Source organism: Struthio camelus, chromosome 38 (assembly GCF_040807025.1).
Source record: "Struthio camelus isolate bStrCam1 chromosome 38, bStrCam1.hap1, whole genome shotgun sequence".
NCBI lineage: Eukaryota > Metazoa > Chordata > Aves > Struthioniformes > Struthionidae > Struthio > Struthio camelus.
In genome coordinates this window covers 765,518-783,227 of record NC_090979.1, presented here as the reverse complement: position 1 = coordinate 783,227, position 17,710 = coordinate 765,518, and the positions used below count along the sequence as shown (strand labels likewise).

At 68.2% G+C, this 17,710-nt stretch overlaps 1 protein-coding gene across 1 annotated transcript in view; it reads right to left on the bottom strand.

Moving 5' to 3' along the window:
* Positions 1 to 3,395: 3,395 nt before the first annotated feature.
* Positions 3,396 to 17,710, bottom strand: part of RBM10 (RNA binding motif protein 10) — a 41,463-nt gene continuing 27,148 nt past the window's right edge. The window contains exons 19-24 of the mRNA XM_068924200.1: positions 15,833 to 15,898; positions 13,755 to 13,940; positions 13,070 to 13,141; positions 12,405 to 12,508; positions 10,742 to 10,850; positions 3,396 to 3,584 (exon numbers count right to left, since the gene is read on the bottom strand). Of these exons, the coding sequence (XP_068780301.1) occupies positions 3,504 to 3,584; positions 10,742 to 10,850; positions 12,405 to 12,508; positions 13,070 to 13,141; positions 13,755 to 13,940; positions 15,833 to 15,898 (618 nt within the window). The 3' untranslated portion in view covers positions 3,396 to 3,503. The remainder of the gene's footprint in view (positions 3,585 to 10,741; positions 10,851 to 12,404; positions 12,509 to 13,069; positions 13,142 to 13,754; positions 13,941 to 15,832; positions 15,899 to 17,710) is intronic.

Here is a 17,710-nt window from a genome sequence, read left to right as displayed (position 1 = left end):
GGGCTTTTTTTATTTTGGGGGGGGTCTCGCCGTCCCTCCCCCCCCCCCGCGACGGGCAGCACCGGGAAAGGGGGAGGGGAGCGGGGGAGGGGTGGTTTTACCCGCCTCCTCCGCCCACCCCCGGCAACTCGGGGAATGGTGCAGCCCGCGGCGCTGCCCCCCCCTCCCTCCTGCGGGGAGGGGGCGTGGCGAGCGCTGGCCACGCCCCCTGCGGCGCTGGCCACGCCCCCTCCCTGCTGTCTCGGGGGGGGGGTGCGCCCGGACGCCTGGGCCCTTCGTTGGGGGGGGGGGCAGGACTCCTGGGCCCCTTTTAGGGGGCATCTGGGTCCCTTATGGGGGGGGGGGAACCCGGATTCCTGGGCCCCTCGTGGTTGGGGGGGGGGGGGGGCTGCCCGGACGCCTGGGCCCCTTGTGGTTTGGGGCGGGGGGGGGCTCCACCCGGACGCCTGGGCCCCCCCGACTCACCCCGCTCTCGGCCTCCCGCTCGCCTGCTCCGGCCCCGGCTCCGGCCACATGGTCCCACCGGAGGGGGGTCGGGGCCGGGCCCAGGCGTCCGGGAGGGGCCCAGGCGTCCGGGCACCGCGCCACCCGTGCCGCCCGAGGGACGAAAGGAGAAGAGGGGCCGCTCGGACGCCTGGGCCCCCTCGGACGCCTAGGTCCCTCGGACACCTGGGTCCCGTAGCGGGGCTGAGGGGTGGTGCCCGGACGCCTGGGCCCCTCGGATGCCTGGGCCCCATGGCGGGTGTGGGGCACAGAGCAGTTGCCCGGATGCCTGGGCCCCGGGGGAGTGGGGGTTCCCGGACACCTGGGCCCCTCGGACACCTGGGCCCCTCAGAGGTGTGGGGTGGAGCGAGGGGGCCCGGACGCCTGGGCCCTTTAAGGCATGAGGGTCGAAATGGGGCTGCCCGAACGCCTGGGCCCCTCGGACGCCTGGGCCCTTTGAAGATGTGGGGTGGAGCGAGGGGGCCCTGGGCCCCTTAAGGCATGAGGGTTGAAGTGGGGCTGCCCGGACGCCTGGGCCCCTCGGACGCCTGGGCCCCCTTCGTGGCTGTGGGGCAGAGAGAAGTCACCTGGACGCCTGGGCCCCTCAGACACCTGGGCCCCTCAGAGGTGTGGGGTGGAGCGAGGGGGCCCGGATGCCTGGGCCCCTTAGCGGGATGAGGGTCGAAATGGGGCTGCCCGGACGCCTGGGCCCCAAGGGAGTGGGGGTTCCCGGACGCCTGGGCCCCTCAGACACCTGGGCCCCTTGGGAGGTGTGGGGTGGAGTGAGGGGTGCCCGGACGCCTGGGCCCCTTTGCAGGTGTGGGGCAGAAAGGAGTCGCCCGGATGCCTGGGCCCCGTGGAAGTGGGGGTTCCCGGACACCTGGGCCCCTCGGATGCCTGGGCCCCTTAGCGGGTGTGGGGTGGAGTGAGGGGACCCGGACGCCTGGGCCCCTTCACAGGATGAGGGTCGAAATAGGACTGCCCGGACGCCTGGGCCCCTCGGATGCCTGGGCCCCCTTTGTGGCTGTGGGGCAGAGAGGAGTCGCCCGGATGCCTGGGCCCCGAGGGAGTGGGGGTGCCTGGACGCCTGGGTCCCTCGGACACCTGGGCCCCTCAGAGGTGTGGGGTGGAGCAAGGGGGCCCAGACGCCTGGGCCCCTTCACGGGATGAGGGTCGAACTGGGGCTGCCCGGACGCCTGGGCCCCTCGGACACCTGGGCCCCTTAGCAGGTGCGTGAGGGATGCCCAGACGCCTGGGCCCCGAGGGAGTGGGGGTTCCTGGACGCCTGGGCCCCTCGGACGCCTGGGCCCCTTTGCGGGTGTGGGGCAGAAAGGAGTCGCCCAGATGCCTGGGCCCCGTGGAAGAGGGGGTTCCCGGACGCCTGGGCCCCTCGGACGCCTGGGCCCCCCTTCATGGCTGTGGGGCAGAGAGGAGTCACCCGGATGCCTGGGCCCTGTGGAGGTGGGGGTTCCCGGACGCCTGGGCCCCTTCACAGGGTGAGGGTTGAAATGGGGCTGCCCAGACACCTGGGCCCCTCGGACGCCTGGGCCCCCTTCATGGCTGTGGGGCAGAGAGGAGTCGCCCGGATGCCTGGGCCCCGAGGGAGTGGGGGTGCCCGGACGCCTGGGTCCCTCGGACACCTGGGCCCCTCAGAGGTGTGGGGTGGAGCGAGGGGGCCCGGACGCCTGGGTCCTGTAGCAGGTATGTGGGGTGGTGCCCGGACGCCTGGGCCCCTCGGACACCTGGGCCCTTCATGGCTGTGGGGCACAGAGTAGTTGCCCGGATGCCTGGGCCCCGTAGGAGTGGGAGTTCCCGGATGCCTGGGCCCCTCGGACGCCTGGGCCCCTCAGAGGTGTGGGGTGGAGCGAGGGGGCCCGGACGCCTGGGCCCCTTAGCGGGATGAGGGTCGAAATGGGGCTGCCCGGACGCCTGGGCCCCAAGGGAGTGGGGGTTCCCGGACACCTGGGCCCCTCGGATGCCTGGGCCCCTTAGCGGGTGTGGGGTGGAGTGAGGGGACCCGGACGCCTGGGCCCCTTCACAGGATGAAGGTCGAAATGGGGCTGCCCGGACGCCTGGGCCCCTCGGACACCTGGGCCCTTTAGCAGGTGCGTGAGGGATGCCCGGACGCCTGGGCCCCGAGGGAGTGGGGCTGCCCGGACGCCTGGGCCCCTCGGACACCTGGGCCCCTCAGAGGTGTGGGGTGGAGCGAGGGGGCCCGGATGCCTGGGCCCCTTAGCGGGATGAGGGTCGAAATGGGGCTGCCCGGACGCCTGGGCCCCTCGGACGCCTGGGCCCCTTGGGAGGCGTGGGGCAGAAGGGTCACCCGGACACCTGGACCCTTTGGAAGTGGGGGGGGGGGGGGTCGCCCGGACGCCTGGGCCCCTTGCATAACGGGGTTGGGGGTGGGGGTAGGGAGGACCCGGACGCCTGGGCCCCTCGGGGCGGGGGAGGGGCGGGGGCCCGGTGCCAGCCCCAAGTAGGTCAGGGCCCGGCGGGGGGGGGGGGGGGCGGCCCCTCCCCCGCCCCGGCCGCCATCTGCCGCCCCTCCCCCGCCCGCCTGGCGTGTCCTTAGCGTGTGCGGGGACCCTTAGCGTGTCCCAACCTGCCCCCCACCCCCACCCCCCCTTTAGGACAGGGGTGAAGGGGGTGGAGCCACGCAGGGGGGGCGGGGCCCAGCGCAGCCAATCCCAGCGCCCTTAAAGGGGCGGGAATAAAATCCCTCCGACGGAAAATAAAAAAGGCCCTTAAAGGGGCGGCGGCCTTAAAGGGGCAGCGGCCTTAAAGGGGCAGCGGCCTTAAAGGGGCGGCGGTCTTAAAGGGGCGGCGCAGCGAAGGGGTTGTTGGGGGGGGGAACCCGGACGCCTGGGCCCCTCGCGACCCCCGGCCGGGAGACGCCGCCGCGTTGGTCCGTTTTTCCACCCGTTTAATTAAAAAAGGAGGCGGGCGGGCGGGGGCGGGGCGTGGCGTGTGCGAGGCGTGTGCGAGGCGTGTGCGAGGCGTGTGCGGGGCGGGGCCGGGCGCTACGGCCCCTCGCTGAAGCGGGTCACCAGCCCCTTGGGCAGCGGCGGGCGGTACGGCTCCGGTCGAACACGCGTGTGCGCCTGCGGGGGGGGGGGACACGTGAGCGACACGCGGGGGGGGCCGGGTCCGTCCATGTCCCCCCATGTCCCCCCGTGTCCCTCCATGTCCCCCCATGTCCCCCCATGTCCCCCCGTGTCCCCCTGTGTCCCCCCATGTCCCTCCATGTCCCCCCATGTCCCCCCATGTCCCTCCATGTCCCTCCATGTCCCCCCGTGTCCCCCCGTGTCCCCCCATGTCCCTCCATGTCCCCCCGTGTCCCCCCATGTCCCCCCATGTCCCCCCATGTCCCCCCATGTCCCTCCGTGTCCCCCCATGTCCCCCCATGTCCCCCCATGTCCTCCGTGTCCCTCCATGTCCCCCCATGTCCCCCCATGTCCCTCCATGTCCCCCCGTGTCCCCCCGTGTCCCCCATGTCCCCCCGTGTCCCTCCATGTCCCCCCGTGTCCCCCATGTCCCTCCATGTCCCCCATGTCCCCCCATGTCCCCCCATGTCCCTCCATGTCCATGTCCCCCCATGTCCCTCCATGTCCTCCATGTCCCTCCATGTCCCCCCGTGTCCCCCCATGTCCCTCCATGTCCCCCCATGTCCTCCATGTCCCCCATGTCCCCCATGTCCCTCCATGTCCCTCCATGTCCCCCCGTGTCCCTCCATGTCCCCCCATGTCCCCCCATGTCCCCCCATGTCCCTCCATGTCCCCCCATGTCCTCCATGTCCCTCCATGTCCCCCCATGTCCCCCATGTCCTCCATGTCCCTCCATGTCCCTCCATGTCCCCCCATGTCCCCCATGTCCCCCCATGTCCCTCCATGTCCCCCATGTCCCCCCATGTCCCTCCATGTCCCCCCATGTCCCCCCATGTCCCCCATGTCCCTCCATGTCCCTCCATGTCCCCCATGTCCCCCCATGTCCCTCCATGTCCCTCCATGTCCCCCCATGTCCCCCATGTCCTCCATGTCCCTCCATGTCCCTCCATGTCCCCCCATGTCCCCCATGTCCCCCCATGTCCCTCCATGTCCCCCATGTCCCCCCATGTCCCTCCATGTCCCCCCATGTCCCCCCATGTCCCCCATGTCCCTCCATGTCCCTCCATGTCCCCCCATGTCCCCCCATGTCCCCCCATGTCCCTCCATGTCCCCCCATGTCCTCCATGTCCCTCCATGTCCCCCCATGTCCCCCATGTCCTCCATGTCCCTCCATGTCCTCCATGTCCCCCATGTCCCCCATGTCCCCCATGTCCCTCCATGTCCCCCCGTGTCCCCCCATGTCCCCCCATGTCCCTCCATGTCCCCCCATGTCCTCCATGTCCCTCCATGTCCCCCCATGTCCCCCATGTCCTCCATGTCCCTCCATGTCCCTCCATGTCCCCCCATGTCCCCCATGTCCCCCATGTCCCTCCATGTCCCTCCATGTCCCCCCATGTCCCCCATGTCCCCCCATGTCCCCCATGTCCCTCCATGTCCATGTCCCCCCATGTCCCCCCATGTCCCCCCATGTCCCTCCATGTCCCCCCGTGTCCCCCCGTGTCCCCCCATGTCCCCCCATGTCCCCCATGTCCCTCCATGTCCCCCATGTCCTCCATGTCCCTCCATGTCCCCCCGTGTCCCCCCGTGTCCCCCCATGTCCCCCCATGTCCCTCCATGTCCCCCCATGTCCTCCATGTCCCCCATGTCCCCCATGTCCCTCCATGTCCCTCCATGTCCCCCCGTGTCCCTCCATGTCCCCCCATGTCCCCCCGTGTCCCCCCATGTCCATGTCCCTCCATGTCCCCCCATGTCCCCCCATGTCCCTCCATGTCCCCCCATGTCCTCCATGTCCCTCCATGTCCCCCCATGTCCCCCATGTCCTCCATGTCCCTCCATGTCCCTCCATGTCCCCCCATGTCCCTCCATGTCCCCCATGTCCCCCCGTGTCCCTCCATGTCCCTCCATGTCCCCCATGTCCCTCCATGTCCCTCCATGTCCCCCATGTCCCCCATGTCCCTCCATGTCCCCCATGTCCCTCCATGTCCCTCCATGTCCCCCCATGTCCCCCATGTCCCTCCATGTCCCTCCATGTCCCTCCATGTCCCTCCATGTCCCCCATGTCCCTCCATGTCCCCCGTGTCCCCCCGTGTCCCCCCGTGTCCCCCCATGTCCCTCCATGTCCCCCATGTCCCTCCATGTCCCTCCATGTCCCCCATGTCCCTCCATGTCCCCCATGTCCCTCCATGTCCCCCGTGTCCCCCCGTGTCCCCCCATGTCCCCCCATGTCCCCCCATGTCCCCCCATGTCCCTCCATGTCCCCCATGTCCCCCCGTGTCCCTCCATGTCCCTCCATGTCCCCCCATGTCCCCCATGTCCCCCCATGTCCCCCCGTGTCCCCCCATGTCCCTCCATGTCCCCCATGTCCCCCCGTGTCCCCCCATGTCCCTCCATGTCCCTCCATGTCCCCCCGTGTCCCCCCGTGTCCCTCCATGTCCCCCCATGTCCCCCATGTCCCCCCATGTCCCTCCATGTCCCTCCATGTCCCCCATGTCCCTCCATGTCCCCCCATGTCCCCCATGACCCCCCATGTCCCTCCATGTCCCTCCATGTCCCCCCGTGTCCCCCCATGTCCTCCATGTCCCTCCATGTCCCTCCATGTCCCCCCATGTCCCCCCATGTCCCCCATGTCCCTCCATGTCCCTCCATGTCCCCCCATGTCCCCCATGTCCCTCCATGTCCCCCCATGTCCCCCCATGTCCCCCATGTCCCCCCCATGTCCCCCCATGTCCCCCCATGTCCCCCATGTCCCTCCATGTCCCTCCATGTCCCCCCATGTCCCCCCATGTCCCTCCATGTCCCCCATGTCCCTCCATGTCCCCCCATGTCCCTCCATGTCCCTCCATGTCCCCCCCATGTCCTCCATGTCCCCCCATGTCCCCCCATGTCCCCCATGTCCCCCCATGTCCTCCATGTCCCCCCGTGTCCCCCCGTGTCCCCCCATGTCCCCCATGTCCTCCATGTCCCCCCGTGTCCCCCCGTGTCCCTCCATGTCCCTCATGTCCCCCCGTGTCCCCCCGTGTCCCCCCATGTCCCTCATGTCCCTCCATGTCCCCCCATGTCCCCCCATGTCCCTCCGTGTCCCCCCGTGTCCCCCCGTGTCCCCCCATGTCCCCCCATGTCCCTCCATGTCCCCCATGTCCCCCCATGTCCCCCCATGTCCCCCATGTCCCTCCATGTCCATGTCCCCCCATGTCCCCCCATGTCCCTCCATGTCCCTCCATGTCCCCCCGTGTCCCCCCGTGTCCCCCCATGTCCCCCCATGTCCCCCATGTCCCTCCATGTCCCCCATGTCCTCCATGTCCCTCCATGTCCCCCCGTGTCCCTCCATGTCCCCCCATGTCCCCCCATGTCCCTCCATGTCCCCCCATGTCCTCCATGTCCCCCATGTCCCCCATGTCCCTCCATGTCCCTCCATGTCCCCCCGTGTCCCTCCATGTCCCTCCATGTCCCCCCATGTCCCTCCATGTCCCCCCATGTCCTCCATGTCCCTCCATGTCCCCCCATGTCCCCCATGTCCTCCATGTCCCTCCATGTCCCTCCATGTCCCCCCATGTCCCCCCATGTCCCCCATGTCCCCCCATGTCCCTCCATGTCCCCCATGTCCCCCCATGTCCCTCCATGTCCCCCCATGTCCCCCCATGTCCCCCCATGTCCCTCCATGTCCCCCCATGTCCTCCATGTCCCTCCATGTCCCCCATGTCCTCCATGTCCCTCCATGTCCCTCCATGTCCCCCCATGTCCCCCCATGTCCCCCCATGTCCCTCCATGTCCCCCCATGTCCCCCCATGTCCCCCATGTCCCTCCATGTCCCTCCATGTCCCCCATGTCCCCCATGTCCCCCCATGTCCCCCCATGTCCCTCCATGTCCCTCCATGTCCCTCCATGTCCCCCATGTCCCCCCATGTCCCCCATGTCCCTCCATGTCCATGTCCCCCCATGTCCCCCATGTCCCCCCATGTCCCCCATGTCCCTCCATGTCCATGTCCCCCCATGTCCCCCCATGTCCCTCCATGTCCCTCCATGTCCCCCCGTGTCCCCCCGTGTCCCCCCATGTCCCCCCATGTCCCCCATGTCCCTCCATGTCCCCCATGTCCCCCATGTCCCCCCATGTCCCCCATGTCCCTCCATGTCCATGTCCCCCCATGTCCCCCCATGTCCCTCCATGTCCCTCCATGTCCCCCCGTGTCGCCCCGTGTCCCCCCATGTCCCCCATGTCCCCCCATGTCCCCCATGTCCTCCATGTCCCTCCATGTCCCCCCGTGTCCCCCCATGTCCCCCCATGTCCCTCCATGTCCCCCCATGTCCTCCATGTCCCCCATGTCCCCCATGTCCCCCCATGTCCCTCCATGTCCCCCCGTGTCCCTCCATGTCCCCCCATGTCCCCCCATGTCCCTCCATGTCCCCCCATGTCCTCCATGTCCCTCCATGTCCCCCCATGTCCCCCATGTCCTCCATGTCCCTCCATGTCCCTCCATGTCCCCCCATGTCCCTCCATGTCCCCCATGTCCCCCATGTCCCTCCATGTCCCCCATGTCCCCCCGTGTCCCTCCATGTCCCTCCATGTCCCCCATGTCCCTCCATGTCCCTCCATGTCCCTCCATGTCCCCCATGTCCCCCATGTCCCTCATGTCCCTCCATGTCCCTCCACGTCCCCCCATGTCCTCCATGTCCCCCATGTCCCTCCATGTCCCTCCATGTCCCTCCATGTCCCCCATGTCCCTCCATGTCCCCCGTGTCCCCCCGTGTCCCCCCATGTCCCCCCATGTCCCCCATGTCCCTCCATGTCCCTCCATGTCCCCCATGTCCCTCCATGTCCCCCGTGTCCCCCCGTGTCCCCCCATGTCCCCCCATGTCCCCCATGTCCCCCCATGTCCCCCCATGTCCCCCATGTCCCCCCGTGTCCCTCCATGTCCCTCCATGTCCCCCCATGTCCCCCATGTCCCCCCGTGTCCCCCCATGTCCCTCCATGTCCCCCATGTCCCCCCGTGTCCCCCCATGTCCCTCCATGTCCCTCCATGTCCCCCATGTCCCTCCATGTCCCTCCACGTCCCCCCATGTCCCCCCGTGTCCCTCCATGTCCCCCCGTGTCCCCCCGTGTCCCCCCGTGTCCCCCATGTCCCCCCATGTCCCCCATGTCCTCCATGTCCCTCCATGTCCCCCCGTGTCCCTCCATGTCCCCCCATGTCCCCCCATGTCCCTCCATGTCCCCCCATGTCCTCCATGTCCCCCATGTCCCCCATGTCCCCCCATGTCCCTCCATGTCCCCCCGTGTCCCTCCATGTCCCCCCATGTCCCCCCATGTCCCTCCATGTCCCCCCATGTCCCCCATGTCCCCCCCATGTCCCCCCATGTCCCCCCATGTCCCCCATGTCCCTCCATGTCCCTCCATGTCCCCCCCATGTCCTCCATGTCCCCCCATGTCCCCCCATGTCCCCCATGTCCCCCCATGTCCTCCATGTCCCCCCGTGTCCCCCCATGTCCCCCATGTCCTCCATGTCCCCCCGTGTCCCCCCGTGTCCCTCCATGTCCCTCATGTCCCCCCGTGTCCCCCCGTGTCCCCCCATGTCCCTCATGTCCCTCCATGTCCCCCATGTCCCCCCATGTCCCCCCATGTCCCTCCGTGTCCCCCCGTGTCCCCCCATGTCCCCCCATGTCCCTCCATGTCCTCCATGTCCTCCATGTCCCCCATGTCCCCCCATGTCCCTCCATGTCCCCCCATGTCCCTCCATGTCCCCCCGTGTCCCCCCGTGTCCCCCCATGTCCCTCCATGTCCTCCATGTCCTCCATGTCCCCCCATGTCCCTCCATGTCCCTCCATGTCCCCCATGTCCCCCCGTGTCCCCCCATGTCCCCCCATGTCCCCCCATGTCCCTCCATGACCCCCCATGTCCCTCCATGTCCCTCCATGTCCCCCCATGTCCCTCCATGTCCCCCATGTCCCCCCGTGTCCCTCCATGTCCCTCCATGTCCCCCCATGTCCCCCATGTCCCCCCATGTCCCCCCGTGTCCCCCCATGTCCCTCCATGTCCCCCATGTCCCCCCGTGTCCCTCCATGTCCCTCCATGTCCCCCCATGTCCCCCCGTGTCCCCCCATGTCCCCCCATGTCCCTCCATGACCCCCCATGTCCCTCCATGTCCCTCCATGTCCCCCCATGTCCCTCCATGACCCCCCATGTCCCCCCATGTCCCCCATGTCCCCCCATGTCCCTCCGTGTCCCCCCGTGTCCCCCCGTGTCCCTCCATGTCCCTCCATGTCCCTCCATGTCCCCCATGTCCCTCCATGACCCCCCATGTCCCCCCATGTCCCCCCGTGTCCCTCCATGTCCCCCCGTGTCCCCCCATGTCCCCCCATGTCCCTCCATGACCCCCCATGTCCCTCCATGTCCCCCCATGTCCCCCCGTGTCCCCCCATGTCCCCCATGTCCCCCCATGTCCCTCCATGTCCTCCATGTTCCCCCATGTCCATGTCCCCCATGTCCCCCCATGTCCCCCCATGTCCCTCCATGTCCCCCCATGTCCCCCATGTCCCCCCATGTCCCCCCATGTCCCTCCATGTCCCCCATGTCCCCCATGTCCCCCCATGTCCCCCCATGTCCCCCCATGTCCCTCCATGTCCTCCATGTCCCTCCATGTCCCTCCATGTCCCTCCATGTCCCCCATGTCCCCCCATGTCCCCCCGTGTCCCCCCATCTCCCCCCATGTCCCTCCATGTCCCTCCATGTCCCCCCATGTCCCCCCATGTCCCTCCATGTCCCCCGTGTCCCCCCGTGTCCCCCCATGTCCCTCCATGTCCTCCATGTCCCCCCATGTCCCCCCGTGTCCCTCCATGTCCCTCCATGTCCCCCCATGTCCCTCCATGTCCTCCATGTCCCCCCATGTCCCCCCGTGTCCCTCCATGTCCCTCCATGTCCCCCCATGTCCCCCCATGTCCCTCCATGTCCCTCCATGTCCCCCCGTGTCCCTCCATGTCCCTCCACGTCCCCCCGTGTCCCTCCATGTCCTCCATGTCCCCCCATGTCCCTCCATGTCCCCCATGTCCCCCCATGTCCCCCGTGTCCCCCCATGTCCTCCATGTCCTCCATGTCCCCCCATGTCCCCCATGTCCCTCCATGTCCCCCATGTCATCCATGACCCCCCCATGTCCCCCCGTGTCACCTCGGGGACCCCGGGTGGCCGCCGGCGCCCCAGGCCGCTGCCCTCCTTCCAGCCCATGGCCTGCAGCATGCGGGAGCCCAGCGTGGCCTCGCGCGGCCCCTCCGCCTCCCTGTCACGCGTGTCGACACGTGTCGTCACGTGTCGTCACGTGTCGTCACGCGCCGTCACGCGTCGCCCCCGCCGCCCCCCCCCCCCGTAGCCCAGAGCAACCCGTTTTGACCCTTTTCCGGCTCTTTTGGCCCTTCCCGGCCCCTGATCGTCCCTGCGGGACGTCGCGTGTTGTCGCGTGTTGTCACGTGTTATCGCGTGTTATCGCGTGTTAGCTCATATTAAGCCCCGCCACGCCGCCTCCCGCCTTTGGGGGGGGTCCCAGCCCCCCCCTCCGCCCCCGTTTTGGGGTCCCCCCTCTTCCCCACGACAGCCGTTGCGGGGGGTCCTTTATCGGCCCCGTTTTGGGCTCTCCTGCCCCGTTTTCCGTGTCCCACCTCCCCGGTTTTGGGGTTCCTCAGCCCATTTTGGGGTCTCCAGCCCCGTTTCCGGGGGGTCCCCTGACCTATTTTGGGGTTCAAGCCCTTCCGAGGGTCTACCGCCCCGATTGTGGGGTGCTACAAGCCGTTTTTGGGGGTCCTACAGCCCCTTTTTGGGGGTCCTACAGCCCGTTCTGCAGAGCTTCACCTTGTTTTGGGGGTCCGGCCCCGTTTTTGGTGGCCCAACCCTCGTTTTTGGGGTCCTCGGGTGGCTTTTAGGGTCCCTCACCCCGTTTTTGAGGTCCCACCTCCCATTTTGAGGTCCCCCAGCCCCATTTGGTGGGTTGCCCACCCCATTTTGGGGTCTCCAGCTCTATTTTTGGTGGCCCAGCCCTCGTTCTTGGGGTCCTCGGGCGGGTTTTAGGGTCCCTCACCCCGTTTTTGAGGTCCCAGCTCCCATTTGGGGGGGTTGCCCACCCCATTTTTGAGGTCTCCAGACCCATTTTGAGGTCTCCAGACCGATTGTTGGGGTTCCTCAGCCCGTTTTTGGATTGTCCACCTCCATTTTGGGGTTCTCCAACCCCCTTTTTGGGGTCCTTCAGTGCGATTTCGGGTTCTCTGACCCAATTTTAGGGGGTTCTTTGGTCCAATTTTGGGGTCCTTCACCCCATCTTGGGGTTCCTCAGCCCCTTTTTCGATTCTCCAGCCCCGTTTTGAGGTCCTTCAGCCCATTTTGAGGTCCCCCCCACCCCATTTTGGGGTCCTTCAGCCCATTTTGGGTTTCTCCAGCCCCGTTTTGAGGTTCTTCAGCCCATTTTGAGGTCCCCCCACCCCATTTTGGGGTCCTTCAGCCCATTTTGGGTTTCTCCAGCCCCGTTTTGAGGTCCTTCAGCCCATTTTGAGGTCCCCCCCACCCCATTTTGGGGTCCTTCAGCCCACTTTGGGTTTCTCCAGCCCTGTTTTGAGGTTCTTCAGCCCATTTTGAGGTCCCCCCACCCCATTTTGGGGTCCTTCAGCCCATTTTGGGTTTCTCCAGCCCCGTTTTGAGGTTCTTCAGCCCATTTTGAGGTCCCCCCACCCCATTTTGGGGTCCTTCAGCCCATTTTGGGTTTCTCCAGCCCTGTTTTGAGGTTCTTCAGCCCATTTTGAGGTCCCCCCACCCAGCCCATTTTGGGGTCCCGCTGGCGGGTGCTCACCCGGCGCCCGGCGGGGGTCCCCCGAATTTCCTCCTCTTGGGCTCAGGGGGTTCAGGCACCCCATATTTCTCCCGCCGCTCAGCCGCCCGGTCCCGGTACTTCATCTGGGGGCACCCGGCACCCATGGGTGCCCCTGGACCCCCAAATATCCCCCCCAGCACCTATGGACCCCTCCGGCACCCAATAGGAGCCCCTGAGCCCCCCAGCACCCATGGGAATCCCATGGGACCCCCAAATCCCCAACACCCATGGGAGCCCCATAGACCCCCCCAGCACCCATGGGAATCCCATGGGACCCCCAAATTCCCCCCCAGCACCCATGAGAGCCCCATAGACCCCCCCTCAGCACCCATACGACCCCCATGGGACCCCCAAATCCCCCCCAGCACCCATTGGAGCCCCACAGACCCCCCAGCACCCATGGGACCCCCAAATCCCCGCTCAGCACCCATGAGAGCCCCATAGACCCCCCCCAGCACCCATGGGAGTACCATGGGACCCCCAAATCCCCCCCAGCACCCATGGGAGCCCCACAGATCCCCAGCACCCATGGGACCCCCAAATTCCCCTCTGGCACCCATGAGAGCCCCATAGATCCCCCCAGCACCCATGGGAGCCCCAAATCTCCCCCCAGCACCCATGGGTGCCCCCGGGACTCCCTCCACCTCGCCATCGCTGCGCTCCAGCCCCTCGGGGGGAGGCGGGGGGGCTCCGCGCCGCTGCAGCTCCAGGTTTTGCTGGTGGGGGGGGAAGAGGTGGTTGGGGGGGTGTGAGCACCCATGGGTGCCCCCAACCCCCCGGGGGGGGCAAATAACCCCCAAGGGGTGCAAATCTCGCCCCAGGGCAACGCAGGGAGCGCCCCAGGGTGGCCGCAGCTCGGCTCGGGGTGCAAATTGCACCGCCTGGAGATGGGTGCAATTAACCCAGGGGCGATTAATTACCCCAGTGGGGGCAATTAGCACCCCAAGGGGGGGCAAATAACCCCCCAAGGGGTGCAAATACCCCCCCAAGGGGTGCAAATCCCGCCCCAGGGCGACGCAGGGAGCGCCCCAGGGTGGCCGCAGCTCGGCCCGGGGTGCAAATCGCACCGCCTGGAGACGGGTGCAATTAACCCAGGGGCAATTAATTACCCCGGCGGGGGCAATTAGCACCCCAAGGGGGGGCAAATAACCCCCCAAGGGGTGCAAATACCCCCCCAAGGGGTGCAAATCCCGCCCCAGGGCGACGCAGGGAGCGCCCCAGGGTGGCCGCAGCTCGGCCCGGGGTGCAAATCGCACCGCCTGGAGACGGGTGCAATTAACCCAGGGGCGATTAATTACCCCGGGGGGGGTAAACGTGGTGGGGGGGTACCTTGTGGAGGCCGGAGAGCTGCTGGTGGCGGAGCAGGGCCTCCTTGCTGGGGAAGCGGCGGCGGCAGAGCAGGCAGGCGAGGCGGCGCCAGTCGGTGAGCGGCGCCGGGCGCTCGGGGCCCCGCTCGGCCTCCTCCTCGCTCTCGCTCTCGCCGCTGTAGGCGGCCACCAGGCCCCGGGGTGGGCTCTGCCGGGGCGGGAGTCGGGGAAGGGGCCCAGGCGTCCGGGCAAGGGACTCGCTCGGGTGTCCGGGAAGTCACCCGGGGGCCCAGGTGTCCGGGAAGGGGCCCAGGCGTCCGGGCAAGGGACTCGCTCGGGTGTCCGGGAAGTCACCCGGGGGCCCAGGTGTCCGGGGAAGGGACCCAGGTGTCCGGGAAAGGGGCCCAGGTGTCCGGACAAGGGACTCGCTCGGGTGTCCGGGAAGTCACCCGGGGGCCCAGGTGTCCGGGAAGGGGCCCAGGCGTCCGGGAAAGGGGCCCAGGTGTCCGGGCAAGGGACTCGCTCGGGTGTCCGGGAAGTCACCCGGGGGCCCAGGTGTCCGGGAAGGGGCCCAGGTGTCTGGGCAAGGGGCCCAGGTGTCCGGACAAGGGACTCGCTCGGGTGTCTGGGAAGTCACCCAGGGGCCCAGGTGTCCGGGAAGGGGCCCAGGCGTCCGGGAAAGGGGCCCAGGCGTCCGGGCAAGGGACTCGCTCGGGTGTCCAGGAAGTCACCCGGGGGCCCAGGTGTCCGGGAAGGGGCCCAGGCGTCCGGGAAAGGGGCCCAGGTGTCCGGGCAAGGGACTCGCTCGGGTGTCCGGGAAGTCACCCGGGGGCCCAGGTGTCCGGGAAGGGGCCCAGGTGTCCGGGCAAGGGACTCGCTCGGGTGTCCGGGAAGTCACCCGGGGACCCAGGTGGCCGGGGAAGGGACCCAGGTGTCTGGGCAAGGGGCCCAGGTGTCCGGGCAAGGGACTCGCTCGGGTGTCGGGGAAGCCACCCGGGGGCCCAGGTGGCCGGGAAGGGGCCCAGGCGTCCGGGCAAGGGACTCGCTCGGGTGTCCGGGAAGTCACCCGGGGGCCCAGGTGTCCGGGAAGGGGCCCAGGCGTCCGGGCAAGGGGCCCAGGCGTCCGGGCAAGGGACTCGCTCGGGTGTCCGGGAAGTCACCCGGGGGCCCAGGTGGCCGGGAAGGGGCCCAGGCATCCGGGAAAGGGGCCCAGGCGTCCGGGCAAGGGACTCGCTCGGGTGTCCGGGAAGTCACCCGGGGGCCCAGGTGTCCGGGAAGGGGCCCAGGCGTCCGGGAAAGGGGCCCAGGTGTCCGGGCAAGGGACTCGCTCGGGTGTCCGGGAAGTCACCCGGGGGCCCAGGTGTCCGGGAAGGGGCCCAGGCGTCCGGGCAAGGGGCCCAGGCGTCCGGGCAAGGGACTCGCTCGGGTGTCCGGGAAGTCACCCGGGGGCCCAGGTGTCCGGGAAGGGGCCCAGGTGTCTGGGCAAGGGGCCCAGGTGTCCGGGCAAGGGACTCGCTCGGGTGTCCGGGAAGCCACCCGGGGGCCCAGGTGTCCGGGAAGGGGCCCAGGTGTCCGGGCAAGGGACTCTCTCGGGTGTCCGGGAAGCCACCCGGGGGCCCAGGTGTCCGGGAAAGGGCCCAGGTATCCGGGAAGGGGCCCAGGCGTCCGGGCAAGGGACTCGCTCGGGTGTCCGGGAAGTCACCCGGGGGCCCAGGTGTCCGGGAAGGGGCCCAGGTGTCTGGGCAAGGGGCCCAGGCGTCCGGGAAGTCACCCAGGGGCCCAGGTGTGTGGGGAAGGGGCCCAGGAGTCCGGGCGAAGGGGCCCAGGTGTCCGGGAAAGGGACCCACTCGGATGTCCGGGAAGTCACCCAGGGACCCAGGCGTCTGGGGAAGGGACCCAGGTGTCCGGGAAGGGGCCCAGGCATCCGGGAAAGAGCCTAGATGTCCAGAGAGGGGCCCAGGTGTCCGGGGGAAGAGCCCAGGCGTCCGGGGGAAGGGGCCCAGGTGCCCGGGAAGAGGGCCCAGGCGTCCAGGGAAAGGGGTCCAGGCGTCCGGGCTCCCCCCACCGCCCCGAGGGGCCCAGGCGTCCGGGCTCACTCACCAGCCGCTCCTCGCTCGCCAGCTTGGGCAGCTCCATGGCCGCGTGCTGCCTCTCGGCCAGAGCCCCCTGCGGAGCAGGAGCAGGGCGTCGCGGGGGCACCCGTGGGTGCTCCCGGGGCGCCGGCGGGGGGACGGGGGGAGGGTCCCCGGGTCTCCGTGGGGGGCTCTGAGCACCTCCAGGCAGCCGTGGGCACCCGGGGGTGTCCTCATGGTGGGCTTTGGGTGCCCGTAGGGGATCTAGGTGCCCGTGGGGGGGGGTCTTTGGGTGCCCATGGCGGTCTCGGGGTGCCCATGACCATCTACAGGTGCTCATGGGGTGCCCATGGGGGTCTTTGGGTGCTCATGAGGGTCTACGGGTGGCCATGGGTGTCTCTGGGTGCTCATGGGCATCTATGGGTGCTCATGGGGTGCCCATGGCGGTCTTTGGGTGCTCATGGGGATCTACAGGTGGCCGTGGGGTGCCCATGGGGACCTCTGGGTGCTCATCAACATCTATGGGTGCTCACGGGGTGCCCGTGGGGGTCTGTGGGTGCTCATGGGCACCTATAGGCACTCATGGGGTTCCCATGGGGGTCTTTGGGTGCCCCTGGGGTGCCCATGGGTGTCTTTGCGTGTTCAAGAAGGTCTCTGGGTGCCTGCGGGGGTCTTGGGGCACCCATGGGGGTCTTTGGGTGCCCACAGTGGTCTCCGGGTGCCCACAGGTGTCACCACGAGGGTCTCTAGATGCTCATGGGGGTCTATTGGGTGCTCATGAGGATCTACGGGTGGCTGTGGGGTGCCCATGGGGGCCTCTGGTTACTCATCAACATCTATGGGTGCCCATGTGGGTCTTTAGGTGCTCGTGGTCGTTTATGGGTGCCCATGAAGATCTTTGGGTACTCATGGGGGTCTTGGAGTGCTCAGGGGCATCTATAGGTGCTCATTGGGTGCCCATGGGGGCCTTTGGGTGTTCAAGGAGGTCTCTAGGTGCCTGCGGGGGTCTTGGGGCACCCATGGGGGTCTTTGGGTGCCCACGGTGGTCTCCGGGTGCCCACAGGTGTCACCACGAGGGTCTCTAGATGCTCATGGGGGTCTCTGGGTGTCCAAAGGGGTCACCACGAGGGCCTCTAGGTGCTCATGGGGGTCTTTGGGTGCTCATGAGGATCTACGGGTGGCTGTGGGGTGCCCATGGGGGCCTCTGGGTACTCATCAACATCTATGGGTGCCGATGCGGGTCTTTAGGTGCTCGTGGTCATTTATGGGTGCCCATGAAGATCTTTGGGTGCTCATGGGGGTCTCGGAGTGCTCAGGGGCATCTATAGGTGCTCATTGGGTGCCCATGGGGGCCTTTGGGTGTTCAAGGAGGTCTCTGGGTGCCCACGGGGGTCTTGGGGCACCCATGGGGGTCTTTGGGTGCCCACGGTGGTCTCCAGGTGCCCACAGGCGTCACCACGAGGGTCTCTAGATGCTCATGGGGGTCTCTGGGTGTCCAAAGGGGTCACCACGAGGGCCTCTAGGTGCTCATGGGGGTCTTTGGGTGCTCATGAGGATCTACGGGTGGCTGTGGGGTGCCCATGGGGGCCTCTGGGTACTCATCAACATCTATGGGTGCCGATGCGGGTCTTTAGGTGCTCGTGGTCATTTATGGGTGCCCATGAAGATCTTTGGGTGCTCATGGGGGTCTCGGAGTGCTCAGGGGCATCTATAGGTGCTCATTGGGTGCCCATGGGGGTCTTTGGGTGTTCAAGGAGGTCTCTGGGTGCCCGCGGGGGTCTTGGGGCACCCATGGGGGTCTTTGGGTGCCCATGGTGGTCTCCGGGTGCCCACAGGCGTCAGCACGAGGGTCTCTAGATGCTCATGAGGGTCTCTGGGTGTCCAAAGGGGTCACCACGAGGGCCTC